The sequence below is a fragment of the Falco rusticolus genome, chromosome 5, assembly GCF_015220075.1.
Source record: "Falco rusticolus isolate bFalRus1 chromosome 5, bFalRus1.pri, whole genome shotgun sequence".
In the NCBI taxonomy this organism is placed as follows: domain Eukaryota; kingdom Metazoa; phylum Chordata; class Aves; order Falconiformes; family Falconidae; genus Falco; species Falco rusticolus.
In genome coordinates this window covers 55852035-55873447 of record NC_051191.1, presented here as the reverse complement: position 1 = coordinate 55873447, position 21413 = coordinate 55852035, and the positions used below count along the sequence as shown (strand labels likewise).

Below are 21413 nucleotides of genomic sequence, written 5' to 3'. Positions count from 1 at the left end.
GGTGCCCCCGCCCCGCCCCACGCCGGATGCCGTCGTGCCGCAGCCGGCCGGCCTCGCCGTGCGTGGGCGGGGCTACGGGGCCCGCGCGGCGCCGCCACCCGCGGGGCACGGCGGGACGTGCAGTCCTGGCGGGGAGTACCCGGCATGCCTGGCGCGGAGTGCATCCGTGAGGTGGCGGCCCCGGGCCTGGGCCGCGGCCTGCACGGGGTCCTCCGCCACCCGCGTCTGGTGGTGCGGGTGAGGCCGTGTGATGCCGGCCCGTGTCCCTGCCCACGGCCACCCCTGCACCTGCCGCTCCAGGGCGCGGGCTCCGAGGTGCGGCAGCTGGGCCATTGGTCTCAGAGGGCCGAGTGGGTCTGTGGTGTGCACCCCAGCCCCTGTCACAACAGGCGCTCAAGGAAGATGTCGCCGGAGGAGCTCTGAATTGCTCTGCAGGCTGCCCGGATACCCACAGATGAGACATGAGTGCCGCCTTCTGTGAAGCCTTGTTTAGATAATGGCCCTGCAGATCTCATCTTCGTACTTGTATGTAATAGACAAACCTTTCTGCTAAGGAAAGCGGTTCATCCAGGAGTGCGCAGTCATCCCTACTCAGGGATGCAAAAGGCATCAGTTCGCTTGACAGCTTCGTGCATACATTGTGTGTGACATTTTCTTCTGGAGTATAGAAATAAAAGTACATCTGATGGGACAAGGTGAGCTGTGCATACACCTGCTTGTTACAGCAGTGTTTGCGCAGGTCCTCTTAACCCAATCTCTCCTCTCAGAGTGCCAACTTACAGCTACCATTTCCAGTGGCAGCTGCAGATACCTGGTGAGATCAGTACTGAGGTGGGTAATAGGCTGGATTTATTCTATTTGGTCCCAAAATATTGTAAAGGCATTTTTCATTCTCTCATAGTTCTCCAAACCGTGGTTTTGAGAAACGATTGCAAATGCTTATATGGACCCAGGAAGACTGTCACTAATTGGCAATGCTGGGTGACCTGGGAGACTCTGTTGAGGTTGAAGGGCATGGTAGACCTTCTTTTTTCTGGGGGAATACAAAAAGCAATTAAGTTTCTTTATGGAGCATGACAGCTGAAAGAATAAAAGCCATAAACTGGTACAGCAGCCAGATGGGAAAACTGAACAAAATTTAACCCATAAATAATAAGAGGAGTTTCTCTTGCAACTAAAAGAATATTACAAAGCTGAGGCACCAACTAGATTACGGTTGTATGTGAGAAGCATAAAGCTGTCAGAAAATGTAGAGCAGGTGAGGGAAATAAATTAGTGTGATCTTGAGAAGGAGCTTGAACTTGAAAAACATAAGCAAGGTACTTGGCACTCATTATTAGTTCCTCATGATCTTTAGCAATAAACAGGATCATATTAAATACCTCTGATTCCCTTCTCTGTTTTTCTCCCAAATATTGGCTAATTACCTGGGCCAGAAGAGTGAGAATAAAGTTAACTATGGATGCAGCTATATTGGAATTAGGGTGTACTGTGCCCTTGCAGAGTAGGTCCATAGATTCATTCTCCCTAGAATAGCTTTGCAAATCAAAGTAATTTTTACAACACTGTAACTAGTTCATAGCAGGGATTGGCAGCGGTTTGTCTCTGCTGACTGCCTGCACATGAAACCTTGACAACCATGCTTACAAATTGTGAAAAATCTTTGTGTTAACTGCTAAGGAAAGATGTTATTTCATGAGGAGTGGTACATGCTGGATCATGACCTTGCAGGACACCTCTCAGTCTTAGCAAAGAAAATTGGGTGGGAGGGAAGTGTAATGTGACATTTGATTGGGAAATGTAGTCTTGAAAATGAATGTTCTTGAATTAAAAAATAGTGCTCATTCCAGTATAACTCTTGATTGTGTGTAGATTCTGGTTTTGTTCCTCTTTCTCCTCAGCTCCTCCTAGGCTGCTGCCTTCTCACCCAGCTATGATGTCTTGCCTTTCAGAGGTGCTTCAGGGTTGGAGGCATCCTGGGCCTCATTTGATGCTTAGTGGCTCTGTGAGGCTGCCCTCCCAGTGTGCCCTGGCATGTCTGGTCTCCTCATGTTTACTTTTCCCATGCAGGCCTGTTCCACCTGTCTTCTGCCCAAAGCCACCACCCCTCAACAGAGACTGTCATTTGATGTACATTTTGGCCAACAGCTTCTACAGCAGAGGCCCAGCTTGGTTACACTCTACTCATTGTCACAGTGACATTGCCTGAAAATAAGAGAGAACCAATCTGCTGAAGAGATAATAAAAATAAACATTGTCTTAGCCATTAATAACAGCAATCTTTGGATCATAATATCTAAAAAAAAGTTCCATGTGCTTAAATATTGTGAAGAGCGTAAGACAGTGTTCTCCAGTGTCATATGGTACATTTTACAATTCACAGCCTATATTTCATAAATTATCAGTTTATTGTGTTGACAGAGCTGCCAGAAGCCAATCCTACTCAATATAATAGAGTCTTTCCTTTTCTGATCAACATGTTTTAAATATTAAACAACTTCAGTACACTTCAGATGATCCCTTCTACCTGCCTCTGAATCTTGTCGGAGTTGCTTAGCTGCAAAGCAGAAAGTGACACTATTTTGGGTCACTGTAAATAGAGGAGCGAGACACTGAGGAATAAACATGTCACCGATTACACTGGAAAAGAGGTGATAATTTAACCCAGCGTCAGTCTGGAAATGATGGTCTGATGGCAGACAGAATCCTTTACGGAGAAAAAAACTATCCTACCAGGAAGGCCAGGCTGGGACCTGAGCATAAACCTCATTTCAGAGGATTATTTGAAGTTAATGGTCGTGCAGCTCGGCAGGGGTGGATGAACCCCCTGTCTGTGGTGATCTGTATATCTCTGTCCTCACAACCGTTTCCCATGATATAATAACGTGCTGGGGGGCCTCAGCTGACCGTCCGCAACTGTGTTCCTGGGGCTCTGCTGGTATGGGCTGCTCTGGAGATTCAGTTCACTTTCTAGAAATATTGAGGGATTTGGGACGGAAACAAGCCAAAAATCTAGTTCCAAGAAAGTGCCTAAACTCATATATGTGTACATAAATATGAAAATATATATGCATGTGCATACATATATCATAGTATAATAGTATATAACATAATAGATATATAATAGTATATAATATAATAATAATATGTTATATGTACACACACTGCATATTTCTTTCCACCCAAAGATTTATGTTTTCAGAAGATCTTATTTACAGGGAACCCCCTCAGCAGTGCGCAGTGGACTAGGTAAGGTCTGGCTGGAATAGATAATTGCTGTGCCATAAGCAATGGCTCTGGTCCCCTTCCAGCAAATGTATGCGGGCGGGCAAAAGGGTCACTGCTTCACGTATGTGATAATCCCATGGGGAGGGGGGGTCTTGTAGTTCAGTTCATTGCTGCGCTTCGCATGCATGTATCCACTCTGCAGAGGCAGCTTTGCTTTCTTTTGGGGTTTATTTTATGTATCAGCAAAGGCAACCAGGAAGAAGAAAAATCTTGCATTAAAATAAGAATGGAGTCTCAATTGCTTAAGCGCTTTCATTAATTTATTTTTTTTTTAAGCATAATTCACCTTAAAGAATCTCAAAACCAACCACAAGGGAAAGATTTGTGAATTTTTGTAATGGAAAGCGGTAGCCTCTAGGGCCCAGAGGATATGCAGGGAGGCATTTTCTCTTGCTGGTGCAGCTCAGAGCGAGCGAGCGAGACCTGGAAATGAAAGTAAAGAGATCAGGAGGCACATGGAGGGAGCTGCAGGGGCAGCCGATCCAGAAGCAGAATGCTGCCTTCTATAATTAAATAGCACTTACTATTATTATTACTTCTAGTAATAATACATTAATAATATCTCTAGTAATACAATACTATTTATCAAGGAAAGTTTATACATAGTGTGTGGGGAAACCCGAGGAGAGGTGAGTCCTTTATTATTATTTTGGGGGGATTATTTTTGTCTTAAACCGATTTCATGTGTGTGTGTGTGTGTGTGTAGAAAGGGGTGGACTCGAGAAACAAGAAAATGTGTATGTTGCCTTATTAGAAAGTAAAGGTTTCAGATAGTAACTGCATGGATGAAATGTTGTGTAATTGCAAATTTAAAAAAAAAAAAGTGGTGAAAAATAATATGGATGAGATTGTGAAGCTAACCCCTTCTTCCGCCGAAAATGTGGGGTTTGCAAAAAAATAATTGTCAGAGATCCTAATCCCACCCCCTGAAAAAAATGTGGTAGTAGTCTAAAAGTGAATAGCTACGGGAAAAGCCCCTGGGTTTATATGGAAAACTTAGTATTAATTGCATTTGTGCCAGTTTGTGGTTTGTAGGTTTGAGAGCTGTGTTCAGCTCTGTTATTTAGGCTGCAGTTTCCCCCTCTTGTTTGGTATAAACCCCATGAAGCAGCAGAGAAGCTCTCGTGAAATAGCTTTTCAGATGCATCTTCCGTAGGGGCTTGTAAAGTTTATCTAATAAGAAGGTTGTGGGATTTTTAAAATTTTTTTTCAAAATTTTTAATGCTTTAGACAGTTTCCGGGTGGCAGGGGAGGTTATCTTTTTTTTTTTTTTTTAATCTTAAAGCTGCCTCCTAGACTCCTGCAGATGTGTGATTTCTATTTCAGCGGATGGGGGGTGGGGAAGGAGGAAGAGTATGTTTTGGTTTGTTTTCCTTTTCCCGGGGAAGTCTGGATAAATCCTACCGCGAGAGACCCCCCCAGCAGGGCTGGGGTGGCGGGGATGCCGGGGTGCTGGCGCCCGGCTGCGCCTCGGGGGGTGCGGGAGGCGCCGCCGGCCCCTCTGCGTCCCGGCCGGCCGAGGTGGCGTTTATGTCCGCGGTGGCCGCTAGGCGAGGCCGGGGATCGGCGGCCTAGTGCGCGGGGTCGGCGGTGAGCGGGAGGCTGCCGCTCCACCCGCGTGGGTGCCAGCCCCGGGATTTCATTTTTAAAACGAGGCAGCGGAGGGCGAGCTCGGTGGGCATGAAACCGAGAGCAAGTGGCCGAGGGATGGGGAGCATCACTGTCGCGCCCGCACCTCGCTCCTTGGCCGCACCGCGGTGCTCCCCGGGCAGGGGCAGGGGTGGCAGTACACGGGGGTGTTATGCGTGGGGTGGCCTGCAATACATGGGGTGTTATGTGTGGGGCACAAGGCTGAGGAGAACAGAAAATGGGGTGATGAGGGCAGGAGTGGTCTCTTGAGGCTTTGGCCATCACCTCTGGCCCCCTCCCGGGGAAACTTATGGTCACTGTTTTTATTTTCAGCTGGGGGTGAGTGGGTTGTTGCCACCTTGCCCTGCATTCACAGGAGGTGTTGCTGAGTGAAGCTGGTAGTGCCCCGATGACAGCCGCCCCAAATGGTGTCGTGGGGCAGGAGTGAGACTAGTGGGGCGCTGGGGTGTGGGAGACCAGTCATGGAGGTGCCTTGGGGTGGCTGCTGTATGGAGGGACAGGGTTGTCAGAGCTGGTGGTGGGGACTCCTGATAGCTGTGGGCTGTGAGAAGCGTTCAGACCCGGGGAGGGGGGCATGGCAGAGAGCAGCCATGGGAGTGAGCGGGAACCCATGTTTGTAGTGAGCTGTGCAGCTTGTCCTGTGCTCGGTGTGAGCCTGGTTACCTGTCCTGCTGCACCACTGAGGTGGCCAAACTGCAGCCAGTGCAATGCTTCCGTGGTGCAGCCCCCCATGTGCTGCCCGGAGGAGGGTGCACATAGCCTGGGGCTGAGCTCCTATCTCAGCTCTGCAACCTGCCACTTGCATCTTGGCGCACTTATTTCTGGCTGAAACGTTATAGTCAAAGCCAGGAAGTCGGTCAAGTGTGAACTCATTGCCACCCCAGAAATACAGTATGAAAAACTTTGCCCAAATTCAGCTCTAGCAGGGTTGGGAATAACACCCAGGCCCTTGATAAGGTAAACTCAAGTATTTGCGTTTATCTTGTAGTGTCTTGTAGAGCGTATCTACCTAGTTTGTGGTTGAGTCACCCTGTTTACTGGCTCGTGCTTCCTTCTGAAGGCAAGAAAACCATTTTGCCTGTCTGCAGCATTTTATTTCTGTCTAGCAAACAGTTTGTAACTCATTGACAAACTACACGAATAAAGTCCTTTCTAGATTTTGAACCAGAGAGGATAAACATCTCCGGACTGAAAGGATAAGAGCTTTGAAGTGGGAATATAAATACTGTGGATTCGAATTCTGCTGGTGATTTGAGCAAACAAGTCTGGACAAACAGATTTGGTGGGGGGAAAAAAAAGGGACGCTTAGGCACACTGGTTCATAAAATGTTTTCCGCTGTGTTTCTAAAAATATTTAGAAGACCAAGAAAAAAAAAGCTAAACAGACTCTGAGCTTACAATTAATTATGCAGTAGCCATGGTGTGGTGTCAGCAGAACTGAGGTGTTGCACATATGGGTGGCTTGCCATGTGTTGGGTTTGCTGGCATGATGAGTGTGCAGCTTGGTCCAAGGGTCAAATGAGACTCAGTGAAGAGGCTGGAGTGATGAGGGGAGACAAAAGTGACTGAGTTTGCCAGGGAGGTGGCAGGGAAGGAGGTATGAAGAGCAGAAGGAGTCCTAATGATAGCCTCCAGCAGTGGTGTGGCAGGCAGGACAGGGGAGATGTTTGCCATGCATGGAGGAGGGTGCTGGTATGGAGTCAGATGCAGAGAGAAAGGTGCTCGTTCTCAGGATATGTGAAAGAAGTTCTTAGGGCAGTAGCATGCAGTGTGCGTTTTGAGGGTGGTGCCATGAGGAGATGAGTCTTATGTACAAAGTCATGACATAAGCCTGAAGGAGTGACAGAGCTTTAGCAGAGGAAGCTGGTCGCCCACTTGTAAGGAGAGAGGAGTATGGGGCAGTATCAGGGAGCAACAGTCTGGAGCAGAGGAGGTCAGGCCTGTGGGTTATGTCTAAAGAAGAGCATGGAGGGTCATGTGTTGGAGAATGTTCACTGTGGAAGGTGAGGGTAGGACTGCAGAGAGTAAACAGCGTGCAGGGCATGGCGTTTTTTTTTTATGAGGGTTTTGTAGCAAGAATCAAAACTGCTGCTGGGTATTGTGGGACTTGCAGAGATGCAGTAAGTTGGTCAGCCATCCACATAAAGCAAGAATGAAGATACACGTTGGATGCTGTGGCAGTGGTGGTGAGGAGAGAAAAAACAAGGGGAGATCGAGGATACAAGAAAGAGTTGGGTAACTCTAGGAAGCAGACGTTCTGGAGCCTTTCCCTGTAGTCTTTTGGCTCCACTCCAGCTTTTGGTCAGTAATGGATGAATGCCCTTCTCTGTGGGCAAGCAACAGTAACTAGTTCTCATTGTAACACACGCTCACATCCTGCTGTGTAGGATGTTGTAGCAGTGGGTTCAGGGTAGCTATGAGAACAGGTACTGATCTCCTCTTTGCTCCTTGCAGTAGCATTTCAAAAGCTGAGTTCAGAAGCAGAAGTTGAAGTAGGCTGTGCATATCAGAAACTTTTTGAGGTGATGATCTGTTTTGTGGATATACACAATTGTGAAGGTGTGCCACAACATTTTTGGAGTGCAGCCATTGCTTTGTAATGACCGGACAGTGTTAAACTGCTCTCCCCACAGTCACCAATAATCTCCCTTTCCATCAGATCCATGGGCTGCTGCTTCACTTTCCTGACTTCTGTTCTCTGTCATGGCTCATGTCAGAGAGCAGCAAGAGCCAGGTTGCTCCTCCAGAGAGGATAAGCTAGTAGCCAAAGGTGATGTCAGCCACCAGTAGTGCCCTCACTAACTAGGGTACAGTCCCACTGTATCTGAACAGCCCAGACAGAACAAGATGCTGATAGCAGGGATCCATCAGCAGTCTCAAAGAAGATGAGGTGGTGAATTGGGTCTAGGATCCACCCAGCACCCAGCAAGTCCAGCAGTAGGAGATGGTGCCAGAGACAGGATTGGAGACAAGCTACCAGCAGTGTAGGGCCAAGGTTTGTCCAGGAGATAGGACTGAGAACAGGTCCAGCTACAGTACAGCTCAGACAAGACAGTATGCCTAGACCCAAGCTGAATTGGAGCTCCTGGACCATGGGCAGAGGGTGCATGTGTGGAGGTCCGATGTGAAGCTGTTTGGGGCATTTCAGGCACTTGGGGACCAGAGAGCTAGAAACCCCTCCTTCCTCCCTGTGCTTTCCACTAGGACTCTTTGTGAGGGTCCACTTGACTCTTTTGCCCTCTGCCCCTTCATTTATCTCTTGTCATTTTCCGTGGTGGTTTTTCCCCCACCCTTGTCTCTTTTGGCCCTTGCACTTCTCCTACAGTGCCCTGGGGTTGCTCTGTCCTCTTTCATGGCTTTCATGCTGTCTAGATGGAAATGGTTCCTACTGCTGTTCTTCATCTTGTCCCTTTTCTCTTCTTTTGCCTTTGCAGAATTTCATACAAGGGAGACGTATCAAATTAATTGCCTCTGTCTCTTTTTCTACCCCTCAAGCCTGTCTGCCTGTAGCATTAGTAATCATATTAACCTCACTGTCTCCTTGTTAAAATTCCTTCTTTCTTCCCGATTGCTCATTATCCAGGCTATTTATAAATCATTCCAGGCCTTCTGTTGGTGTTGTACTGAAGTCTACCTGCATCACTTCTGTTAAAAGCCTTTGCAGAGATACTGATCATCACTCACCTTCTCTGTTGGCTTTCCCTTTCTTGCTGCACTGCCCATCCTGTTCCAAATGCAGCTGCTTGAGATCTTCTACCTGCTGCTCGGACTAGATTGCTCTCAGATTTAATGTGTGATGACTTACGATCTGTACAGTGTCACTCTCAAGCTCTTGCTTCCCTCTGCTACCACTTCTTTCTGGTCTTTCACTCCTGCCTTTCCCCTTCCCCCAACTCTCCTTCTTGGTAAAGGGCAGGTATCAATTCTTCTACATTTTGCATGGTGCAGAGCACAATCAATAAGGGCTTGCTGAATTGTCAGGATTGATTTTCACATACCTTAAAGGTCCCTTCACCCTATTTCAGACTGAATGTGATATAGATACTGTAGAACGATAATGATGGTCTTAATCTAAAAGGCAGCTGGGCAATAATGCTCTCCAAGCTGTTGTAGTGTAGAGAAATTACTTTTGTTTTTCTTGTGATCCCCAGGCTGGGAAGGTACAGAGTCTTCAGCTCCATCTCATCTCAGTGTTTCTGTGCTTGCTGCCTTTGTCCCCAAATGTCTTCAAATGCTGAGCATTGTTTGTAATCACAGCTGGTTGATAGCAAGGATGGGAAATTTGCTGTCACCAGCAACTCTTATTTTGCCACAAAGCATCATCCCTTCTCCCCTTTCTTATTCTTTTCTTGTATGGCAGACCTGTGTGCCTTGGGGAGAGGTCAGACAGGAGCCGTTCCAAGATTTGCTTCCAACTGCAGGGGATGAAGCTCATGTATTTTATGGTGTGATTCAAGTCCATTTTAGTTGAGAAAAGGGACGTTACTCCAAAATGGCTCTGTCATACTACTTATTTGTCTGTGCTTGCAGAGACCCATTCGGTCAAACCCAGACAAGTTATTGCACCCATTTGTGTCCCTGACTAAGTGGGCATAACTCTCTCTTGAGCCTTCCTCAGACACTGCCCATCCCAATTTAAAACAGCTGCAGGATGGGGCCCTGTTCCCTCTCCAAAGGAGCATTCACAAGTCTGTGCTGCTCTTGCCTACTGATTTTCGGCACAAAATTTCCCATTACATAGATTAATCTCTGTCCTTTTATGTGGACCATGACAAGCAATTCCATCTCCTTCCTTTGTGTCCCTCTTTGTGATATGCCTCCACACACCTTTTACAGATTACTTGTTTCATATGTCATGCAGTAAACCAGTTTAAATCTGGGCTAGATAAATGGTGGTTAAAATTGCTTATCATGGGAGGGTCCCAGCACAAATTCCTGAAATGACTGCCAGTGCAGAGGGAATGTTGATTATTACTTTTTTTCCCTTTCCTAGAAGGCAGTCATGACAACAGTTGGTTCTCATTGCTTTATTTACTGGCAGCCTAAGTAGAGAGCTCAAATTGAAGTCATTCCTCTTTGCCCATGTATCCTGGCATGTGAGAAAAAGCAGATACTTGGTAGTGAGCTGCTTGCTGTTCTGTATCTGCAGTGTGGATAAATCATGGGCTTTGGTGTTCGGGCATCTGGTCTGGAACATTTTGTTAGTAGTAAATTCAGGCACACACGAAATAGTGTGCTGCTTAGTTGTCAGCAAGACCTAAAATTACTCATTTTGTGTTGTTTCTTTTTCTTCTTCCTCTGCAGCAACTATAATGGAGAGACAGAAGAGAAAACAAGAAATAGAGAAAGGACTTCAGTTCATTCAGTAAGTGGACAACCTCATTGTTTCCTGTGGCTTTGGAGGCAGTTGGTTTTGTATTGAGGATGGCAGAAAGTGAGTTCCCCTGTTCCCGCTTTGGGTCTGCTGCATGGGAAAGAGATACTGGTCCTGAGGATTTTCACTATGATTCTTCAGGGTGCTTCTTGTCCTGCCAGCTCTCTAAACCCAGAATTCTATCATTTTAATTTCCTTGCATTTTGCTGTCCACTGCATTTCCAGGATGATCTTTATAGTCAGCATAATGCTAATAGTACTTGGACCTTTCACTTCATCTTCAGTGTGAAGATCTCAAAGTGCTTTCTCAACAGGGTTATCCCACCTTTCTTAGGAAGGAAGGTAGTGTTTCTGTTTTGTAGGTGGTGAAAGCAAGGTAAATGACTTGCCAGGTACCCCCATATGGTGCCTATAGGAGAAATAGATGACCTAGGCTCTTTTACAGTTGCCAGTCTAGTAGGTGCCTCAGGTCATTCTTTTGTGAATATCATTTGGCCTTTTAGGGCTTTAAGTGGTTGCTTTTGTAGTATTTGCAAGTCCAAGTACTTCCTTCAAAGTACTGTAGTAGTGTTTTTTCCTCCAATGTTTGAGTTAGTAAAGGCTTCAGACTTGGGTCCAGGTTCCGTGATGAGTAAGGAAGAGCAAGATTGTAATCAGATTGGTTTGGGGTTTTTTTAAAGGTCTGCTTTGAGTCCTGCAGTTATTGTGACTGAAAACTGTGCCTCTAAAATAGGAAAAAAAGCCAGATCTTCCATATTGCATATTTGTATCCTGTGGCATGGCAATGATATTTTCACCCCTCTCTGAGACTAAGTGGCACTGATAACCCAGTTTCAGAGAAACAGTTGTGAAGTTTATTTTGACAACATTTATAAAAATGCACCAGGTTCCTGGAAAGAAAATTATTTAGAAATATGGGGTGGTGTTCATGCATCTGGAGTGTATCTTGAACTCTGAATGTCATTTGTTGGCTTGTTTTGATGTGAAAGAGGTAGTCCAATTTTACAAGCAGCATGAATGTTTCTTACAAAGCCATGGCATTTCCTGTACTTAATTTTAAGTAGATGAGGATTAGATTAGATGAAATCTAAAAAAAATTTTTCTCTGACTAATAAGATCTTTATACAATGTTGTATTTCAAAGGTGAGGAGAGCTATGGAAGGTGCTAAGGATTTCTCTAAAGCCTATTGTTTTCTCCTTTAAGAGAAAAAATAAGTATATGTGGACCAAGCCTGGATGTCTTGGATGGTCTGATTTGAAGAACAGAACCTTCTGAGTCTCAGTGCTGTTGTGGGGTAGGTGTTATCCACACAAGCACTGCCGGTTTTGTGGCGCAGCCTGGCAGCCTTGGCCAAGACAGCTGGAGTAGAGTTAAATGGCCTCCCAAACCTACAATGTTTTCTCCCTTTCCTTTGTGATGTAGGCTTAAAGGCATGTGGCTGAGTTAACACAGAGCAAAGTGATCGAGCATTTATCACTATGTCTTTGGTCTCACAAAGGATTTGAGGAGGTCTTTGAGTGCCAGTCTGGTTCCTCTCATTAGAGCCAGATGCACTTAAATTAAGTTTGTATTCTCCATGTCAGCCTCTCATGGGATTTTCTCGAAGATTTTTTTTTTCAGATGGCTGTCTAAAGGCACTTTACAGAGGATCGTGTATGTGCAGAAAATAGCTGAGAATAAGATTCCTCTACTCTCAAATCCCTTTGGGACCTGACCATCTCTTGACACCACTGTGGCCACCACTGAATATAATGCTCCCTAATTGTGTTCTTTTTGCACCAGCTGCCTTTGAAGTGATAAAATGTTCAGTAACTTACTGAGATCATCAGCACAAGACCAGAAAGATGATTTCTTCTTCAGACAAAAGCCCTTGTTTGCATGGATGCCTCTTTCATAAGCATTTTCTCTTCTTTTTTTCAGGTCCACGTTACCCCTAAGACAAGAAGATTATGAGGTAATGAAAATTTTTTTTTCTGAAGTTGGGAGCCCTCTGCTTAGCAAGATTTGTTCTGTTGCACAGCCATTAGTTTATATACCAAAAGTGGAGAGCGTGGAATGGTCTGTCACAACTTGTCTGTAACTTAAAAGTTTTAAGGTTCTGACAGTGAGAGTTTTCAGGGAAAGGAGAAGACACTTGAGTGTTCAAGAAGGAGATTTGACTGGATTATTCTCCTCTATTAAAAGACTGATGTTTTACAGGAGTGTGGGGAGGCAGGAGACTCTTGGTGGGCAGGAAGTTTGCTAAAACATATGGAAAGGAATGGGAAATTGGGAAGCCTCTCCTGCCTCTGAATATCCACTTCAGTCTATTTGCTGTCTTCCTACTGTCCAGGCCTTTTTGCAGAAGCTGGTGAGAAACCTGTTTGCAGAGGGCAATGATTTGTTTCGAGAGAAGGATTTCAAGCTTTCGCTGGTACAGTATGTAGAAGGGCTGAATGTGGCAGATTACGCAGCCTCTGACGAGGTGACTATCCCAAAGGAGCTCCTGTGCAAGCTGCATGTCAACCGGGCTGCCTGCTACTTTGCCATGGTGAGTGCCTTCCCAAGTCATTCCCAGGGGCCGGGGAGGACAACATGGTTGCAGTGCCATGCAATTGGAAAAGATGTCAAGAGGGGTTTCGATTGGTTTTGTCTGCTCCCTGTTCCAACACTGGAGGAAATGACAGACAGAAAACTCTCATATCTCCCCACTATTGTGGTGCCTTGCAAGAGCAGAGGAAGGATGTGAAGGAGAAGTGGTCAGGCCTAAGGTGCTGACAGTAGAGTTCTGGTCCACGTCGGTGAGGAGTTAGTACAATCCAGTGCCTTCTGGCACGGAGTATGTCTCTGGAATACTGTTTGAGTATTGCTCTGGAGGCTCCTGCATCCTCAAGTGAGGCACTGGAAGACAGTGAGAAGGCTTTGGGTCTTGATGGAACTTTCAGCACACATATGGAAAAGGATTCTGAAATGCTCAGGCTCTAAAAGGCTGCATGCTTCCATTTTCCTAAGGTATATAACAGCTTTCTTTTATGGCACAACCCTAGAGCAGGTCCGTCTTGTTCGTAATGAGGCTGAGTACCATGAGGAAAAATTAGCAAGCAGTCACATAATCAAACACTGTCAAATGTAACATGCCCAAGGCAGAGGGGCAGACAAGATAAGGTCGCTCAAGCGGCCTTAATTCTGGCATTCACAGACTTTGGAGTGTTTTGAGTTTTCCAAGACTTAACAAAATGTTGTATTACTCTCAGTTTTGTGTGTTTGTATGCTGGTCTGTGTATGAAGTAATATATGTATTTCCAGCTGCCTCTTGTGTTCCTGTTTCCTGCTGGGAGATAAAATGTTTGCATTCACACAGAAGGAGGGGTTGGTCTGCTGTGCCTCAGCTGACTCGAGGTGGTCTCTTCCATGCAGGGATTGTATGAGAAAGCGCTGGAAGACAGCGAGAAGGCTTTAAGTCTTGACAAGGAGAATATCCGAGCACTCTTCCGGAAAGCCCGCTCCTTAAATGAACTTGGAAGACACAAAGAAGCATATGAGTGCAATAGCCGATGCTTGCTGTCCCTCCCACATGTAAGTTTTTGATCAGTTTAATCAACTCATCTTGATTTCTGTGGCTCACCACCTTCCTCCTCTGTAACATGCTTGGTATGAGGCCAGAGGATAGCAGAAGAGGAAGCTTGGCTGTTCCTGGGAACATGCTTATGCTCAGAAATTCTGTTCCTCTGACTTGAAGTTGTTTGACCTCCCATGTTTCTTCAGTCCAAGTCACCTTCTACAGATAGTGCCAGCCAGAGATACCGGTTAGTTACAGCAGGTTGGTGGCCTATTTGTGAAGAACAAAACGCTACCCTAACAAAATGTGAACTAAGGCCATGAGATTGTTTATTTAGCTGGGTTTATGTATTTCTAATGGGTGTTGCTACAAGCATAGGACAGTAGGACAAATGGTAACTGGAGCACTGGAAGGAAAACGTGTATACTTTCCCTGTTTTAGATTAAAATGTCTCACCTTTTATTTACTGATAGCTAAGACAAGCTGATAAAGCTTTTTATTTCTTGAGAGACATGCAAAGGTGTCCTTGACATCAAATGTCATAGTTACTTTTATGTTCACAGGTGTGTAAATTTTCACATTCAGAGGGGACTATCTGCATGTACTAGGCCTTAGATATTTCTTGACAATACTTTTGTTGAGTGTCCTTTTAGGCCAAATATTGAACAGGAAAACAGATTGTGATTAGATAGATTCTAGTGAGCACTGGTTGTCTTTGCTAAGTTTGATTCTGATCTGTTACAGTAATGCTATTAAAAGAAAAATGTGTCTACTTCAGCAGGATAAGTTAACTTTCCTTTATTATTAGTGCTACAGAAGCAATCTTAGAAAGGCTTGTTAGCAATTAGTTATTCCTTTCATATAGCTTGTAAAATGTAGTTTCTTTGACTTGGCAGAACAGGGTGACCAAAACATACTAAAGGTATCATGTTAGGGGAGTTTCAAAGGACTGGTTTTTAAACAAACCTTTTTATAAAAAAGCCCTATCTAATACATGTGTTCATGTAAAGCCCTATCTGGCTATATTTCACATTGCAATAGAACCACTTAATTGAATTTATTTTTTAACCAGATACTTATGTTTGCCTATCTCCCATTATTATCATTACAATTATTGTGGTCTACAAACACTTAAACTTCTCTGTAGCAGGAAAGTTCAGGCTTACAAACTCAATACTGAGTGATCTGCATTCCCTATTCTAAACAATTCAGTCTTGTAAATTAAATGCCCCATTGCCTTATTACGTGATTAACAGAAATCATAAGCCTTGTGTGCATTAAAGGCAAGTTATGCTATCCATCATCTCACTCTTGTTTCCATTACACCTCTGGAGCAGATAGGTACTTCCAGCTTACATTACTGTAACAGCTGAGAACTTCATTGTGGTCAAAGCAGGCCATGTATTAAAATTTCTGGTGTTAAAGGATATGACTCACTGTCTAGCAAAGTTAACTTGTTTCTGGGCGCAAATACTCAGTGCTGCTAGTTTGTAGAGGTTCCCAGCATCATGAAGTTGATACTCCTCTGTGGTATGCTTTTATTGTTATGGCATGGGGTTTTTTAGGGTGTGGAAGGAGAGCATATTGCATGCCCTTGTTGAGCATCCCCTCATTTGGGTGGGAGGTAGTAAGTGCGTGGGTGGCATTTAGCTGAGAGAAGGGAAAGCTAAAGGAAGATCTTGAGGGTGGCAAAGAGCAGATAACCCCTCACTCCCAAACCTCAGGCCTGCTGACAAAAAGGACAGTAATTAACTATGTGTTGTTGGGAAGGGAAGTGGAGGCAGTCTAGAGAGAAATACATTCTTGATCTTGTCGAGGAATCTGAGAAGACATCTCAAGAGTTATGTTGGCATGTGGAGTTGGATAGTGTAAACCTGGTAGGTATGAGATCAATGAAAGAAATTACATCAGAGGTCTTTCTGGTGAGTTTTCCATTGAGAGCAAGAAAATGTCAGGCTTCAGAGGACACCTGGGAGAGTGTTTGGAAAGGCAGAATTAACAGAAGCAAGCAGAGCAACAAAGACATGATTGGTGTTAGAAAGATCTGAGAGGTGGAGGAAAGTGAGGAAGGAGCAGTGACCATGAGATTTGACCAAGAGGAGGTCTCTGGAGGGTGCAGGAACAGTTTCAGGAAAAGAAGGTATATCCTAAAGGTGTGTCAGATGGGGAGAGAAAAGGAAATGGACAAGACAGATTTTCTCTTCACTGAGTTCAGAGAAGATGGTGATAAGACCAATGTTGAGTATGTGGGGAGAAAGTACAGTCAAGAAGTGGCACTCTAAATCAAAGGGAAAAGTTACTGATGTTGTGGGCTGGAAGAACTAGAGGCTAGTGAGGGGCTGAAAATGAAAGGATGAAGCTACAGGGAGGAGGAGGTTGGAAAGACCAGCATGGCAAGTAGAGAGAAGGGAGCAGGCTTCAGGGTTGGAGATGAAGGAGGAGATGTTGGGACATTAAGGAGGGATATCACAATAAGTAAAGCAGATATTTTTTTTCTTCTTTGAAGAAACTGTTAAAGTACTCCAATACTTCTGCAAACAGGGAGAGAGAGGAAAGCAGATGGACGGAGTTGCTGGTGATAAATAAGCGAAGAAGCTTGTGGCAGGTTGTTAGTTCAAGCAGAATTGGAGAGGATGGAGCAGGGCTATGGAGTGTGGCCCAGAACTTTGTCTAAAGCCCACAGTGTTGTGTGAGTGGGCACGGGCAGTGAGTGGGAAGGATGGTAAATAGCATGCAGCAGGGAAAGCAGAAGGATCTGCTTCATCAGCCAGAGATGATGAAAATGGCTTGTGGCTCTTCAGTTGGAAACCAAGACTTGGTTTCAGCTTCAAAAACAAACAAACAAACAAGCAAAACAGGATAGTGAATACTCTACATATCAAAACTGGTTATTAACTCTGAGGCTGGCAGAGAGGGAAAGCATACAGACTCCTTCCCAGACGTGGGGACCTCATGGAAGCTGTATCAGCCCCCAGCAGCCAGCCTTGGCAGCCCCTCCAGCTATCTTGCCAGCAGGAAAGTGAACCCTGCTTTCGGAGAGTGGGTGCTTTCTTGGAAGCAGACATTTGATTCTGATTTTCTGCAGCATCTAAAGAGCATAGGGGAAAGCACCTAGTGCAACCTCAGTATCTCAGCAGGGCTGAATGGCAAGAGCCCTCAGGTCTGCATGGACTCTTTCTCCTAGGGCTGCTCTGGCAATTGTCCACCTGCAGCTGTCTACAAGTGAGGCTTCTTGGCCCAGCCCAGTGTGGATAACTGCGTTCCTGTTTTATTTGATTGTATATGCCACAAAGGCAAAACTGAAAGTGTCCTGCCAATGGTTTTGTCCCTAGGATGAAAGCGTGACGCAACTGGGACAGGAGCTTGCCCAGAAGCTGGGACTGAGGGTTCGAAAAGCATACAAAAGACCTCAGGTATGACTTCTTTTTTCTTATAGGCTGTCCTTTGGCTCTTCCAGGTTTCCTTTTGCGAAAATGATAGGTGCTGCTCTTTAGTTACAGACACATGTACACTACCCTGCAATCTCTCTAGCAGGCTGCCGGCTACCCTCCTTGTCCTGACCCTTTGATTCACTTTGCCTTGATCCGTTTGTAACCCCATTGCTGCTCTGTGCCTACTGCCAGGGTGTTTCCTGAGTTCCCAGCTAAGCCAGGCAGAGCCAGGCCGGTGCTGCAGGAGAGGCCTCTGATGCACTGGGAGCCTGTGTTTTTTGGAGGAGGGGGACATGTGGCTTGATCCCAAAGGAGTTTTTGCATCACAATCCGTTCCCTGTTATGGAATGAGAAGGGTAGGAGCCTCTGCTGCATTGGAGGCATGGCTGGTGGTGTAGTGCGATGGGTCATGAAGGGTTCCTGCCCCATATCAAGGTGTACCTCATCTTTGTGGTGTGGGAAAGGGTTGCGTTTTGGCAGAACAACAGGTACACATCTGGTCAGATGCTAGGAAAGAAGGCAGCAAAAAGTGAGTTGTGGGTCCAGTTAATTAACACCAGTGGCTGGATCCGTAACTTGGCTCTACAGACAGTGCTGCCGTAGCTGAGGTACCGATGGTGTTTCAATGTATACCCTGGGACGGAGCTAGAGGGCGTTGGGCCACTGCTAGCACTCTGGGGTAGAGCCGCCTTGGTCATGTGAAATCCCAGGACGTGTTACCAGGAGCAGGGAACAGCAGCTACTAGGCGATGCTTAGGTTTGCATTTGCATCCTCGGCCCCGTGTGCAGCGGTGTGTTAAACAGCCGGCATGTTCCACCTCCAGAGAGGCACCCCTGCTGTATGTGGTGAAGTGATTGGTGGGCATCCAGTTTGCAGAGAGCTTTTGGGGTAAATTTGGCTGTAGCATCTTTTTTCTCTCCCTGACCGACCTCACATGTGATTTGCCTACCCCAAGTAAACCTTTGACATTGTAGCAACAGTCAACACTCCCAACAGAATTATTTTATGTCAAAGAAAGGGAAGTTTTACACAGGAATGTTTTTTGTAGCCATGCCACCTTTTTGCTGCTGTCACGTTCCTCAGCTGTGATGGGCTTACTCCACCTGTATGTTAGAAAAAATGAAAATTAAAAACTCAAAAATGTTTTTACTCTTTAAAATTTAGTGATTAGTATTTTGGTAACACCTTGCTATCTCTTGGTTGACTTCCAGCTTTCATTCCAGTGCTGTAATGCCTTCCCAAAGTAGTAATTTCTTAATGAAAAAACAAAACCTTCTGTTCCTGCAGGTTTTTTGCTTCCTGATTGTGTGCTGGGTATTGAGTGTTTTGCACTGAGGTGTCCAGAACAAATATATGGCCCTTTCAGTTTTCCAGAAACTGTACCCTTGTGTCACAGTGGTATGCCTTTCAGGGTGGCTTTTATTTACAGGCAGTGCCTGTATTGTAACCCAGCTTTACCTAGTTTATGAGCGCTCATGGGCTGTCTGGGTTCTAAGACCTCTCTCTTCCTTGCAGCAGGAATTGGAAACATTCTCGCTACTCAGTAATGGCACATCAATCAATTCATCAAACCAGGTAGAGTTTGTATCCTGTGGTTGTTACTGTTCATGGATTGAGCTACTAAAAAGCTTCACAGTTTTATTTACATGCAGATTTATAACTATCTTGTAGGATTTAAATGTATGCATTAGTGTTTTCTGCTTTTAAGGAATCTTACCAAGGAAATTCGTTTCTTTTGAAAATTTTTCTAGTGACAACATTTTTTATGTCAGTAATTAGATCACTGAAAATGGTTATTTTGTGAATATTTGCTTTCTCTCACATTTTAATTAAGCTTTAGTTTTCAAGTTTTTACATAGTTAGGGCAATGCAAAGTAAAAGTCAGAAAGTGCAACTGCTGAAGAAATACAAAATTAAATCAAGTGAAGTACTGAGCAAGGTACATACACAGTTTATGTATTCTTTGTATTGTCCTGTCACCTGGGAGATCCAGCTCGAACAAGGCACTATACAAATGCTAAGATAAAATATAAGAAATTGCTGATTTCCTTATTCCACCACTAGGCAAAAAAGACCCCAAACACTTGCTGTTTTTACAGGCTATTTGGTACTTCATGCTATTCCTTAAAGCAAACAAACTATAAAACTGTAAAAATTGTCATTTTGTACAAGATGGGATACTAAAGAATTAGTTTATCTCCCACTGTTCAGTGACTTGCCTTAGCATCTTTCTAGGAAAGCCAGTCAGCTTTCTTTAATAGTTGTACTTTTTCATTTGAAAATCTTGTCCTTTGCAAGAAATGAAAATAGTGCAAAAACTAGAAGTTGCAAAACCTATTGCAGTAGGTGCAGTATCTCAAGAGTAATGCTTTATTTGTGCCTTTTTAAGCTTGCACTGAAGACACATATACTTACCTCTGTTTATGTTTCTGTAAAACGTGGGCTCATTTTATTCCTTGCCTGGAGCTCCAAGTCAGCAGTTGTCTTGGCTGAAACCCTTTCCTGTTTCAAGGTTGCTGTAAAAGTTTGTGGTTGTTAGATTGCTAAATATGTGAACTAAGAAAGGAATGTTGTATAAGATCAGGCTAATTAGATCTCACACTGCATGGGGGTGACCAATTGATGTGTCCTGGGACTTGGGGCACAGTGTTCTCATACACACATGAAAAAACTTTTTCTATGTACAGAATTGCTCACATGGTTGGGTATTGTGCAGGACTGATGTTCCTTTGCAACAACAAGGTTTGTCCACTGCTGGAGATAAAAATGAATGGGATCTTTGGATTAATGGCCTCTTAAAGTTCGTTGGGTTTACTGCTCTTGCACTGAAAGAGGCCGTGAAGGAAAACAAAGGGCCAGATATATTTCTGAGTATTAAAGAGTCTTATCTGTGAAGCGTGAATATATTTTTAAAGATGAATTTCTGGTGATACTTTTCTCTCCCCTTTTGTACACCCTCTTTGTAGACCACTTCCAATGGATTGGGTTCAATAGATGACATTGAAACAGGTAAAGACATCTCTGGTTTTTATGGCTTCGGTAAGGTATCTGACCAGGCTAACAGGCCTGAGAGGTTCATCACCTTCATGTCTCTTCTGTGCATTCCTGGCTTTGGTAACTAGGAGGAGGAAAAGGGTGGTGGGAAGCAGAAGTGTTTTTCCTGCAGAAGAGCTTTTTGTCCAGGCCTAGTGAGGGACAAGTCTGGGAATTAAAAGGGTCTGCTTTCTTCTTGAGCTTGGCAAAGCTTCTGAAACTGTGCTCCCAGCCAAAACAGTCCAGATAAAGTGAAGTTAAGATTGTAGGTGGCTGTGCTCTGAGCGTGTATGGTCCTCCAAGACGTTGAGGTGGAGGAAATGAAAACAAAGAGGGTTGGGCGGGATCCAGAGAGAGCTGTGTTCAGGATTAGGCACCCAGGAGGAGCAGAAGAACTACAGGGTTGCTTTTCTCATGCCAGGAAACAAGTGACCTTAACTCTGCCCCTGTAGAAAGGCTTGCTATGTGCTTTGCCCTTTGTTGTGTGTTGGAGCATTGAACTCATGCCTCTGAGCACATCAGTCTTTGTTCCTTTGAAAGGTAGCTCTGTGTGTGAAGGTAAGTGTGAAGTCTTACTACTGCAAGTAACAGTTGCTCTTTTTATAGAAAGAAACTAATTTCATTATTAGGGTGCTTTGGAAAGCATGTTAGTTCTCTGTTGAATGTCGGTTCAGTAATTGACTGCTATGTGCCATCATGAGTCCCAGCTCTGTGAATTAAGGAAAGTTTTTTTCACATTATCTTGCCACTAAAATGAACTGAACTCCTACTGCAGAGTAAAGAGTGACGGCATCCAGTAAACTCTTTACCTAATCAGGATTTGATGTAAGAGCAGCATGCCATCTTTGCTGCAGTTCAGGAAGAAAGAACCTTTATCACTAGGAAATCTTTTCAAAAGCACTGAAATTACATATTATCCCTTTGCCCTGAGAGCGGTGTGCCACCAGGAGGGCTGTGGGTACTGGGTACCTTGAGAGTTTCATATTCAAAGCAAGCACCTTTTTTAGCAAGGTGTTTTGTTTTGTTGTTTCGGTTTGTTTTTAAGATGCAAACTCCTGAAGCTCTTTCCCTCATGCCTTGCTTGAAGTCATCTGATT

The 21413-nt window shown here is 44.8% G+C and overlaps 1 protein-coding gene across 8 annotated transcripts in view; it reads left to right on the top strand.

Moving 5' to 3' along the window:
• Positions 1-149: 149 nt before the first annotated feature.
• ZC3H7B (zinc finger CCCH-type containing 7B) overlaps positions 150-21413 on the top strand; it is a 52504-nt gene continuing 31240 nt past the window's right edge. For 3 of the 8 annotated variants that reach the window (XM_037388056.1, XM_037388055.1, XM_037388052.1), the window contains exons 1-8: positions 3381-3917; positions 10243-10303; positions 12234-12267; positions 12646-12843; positions 13710-13868; positions 17184-17264; positions 18799-18858; positions 20250-20292. In XM_037388056.1, the coding sequence (XP_037243953.1) occupies positions 10251-10303; positions 12234-12267; positions 12646-12843; positions 13710-13868; positions 17184-17264; positions 18799-18858; positions 20250-20292 (628 nt within the window). In that variant the 5' untranslated portion in view covers positions 3381-3917; positions 10243-10250. Of the gene's footprint in view, positions 832-3379; positions 3918-10242; positions 10304-12233; positions 12268-12645; positions 12844-13709; positions 13869-17183; positions 17265-18798; positions 18859-20249; positions 20293-21413 lie in introns of those variants that run through there. The other 5 variants (XM_037388054.1, XM_037388050.1, XM_037388057.1 and 2 more) reach the window with 3 other exon arrangements.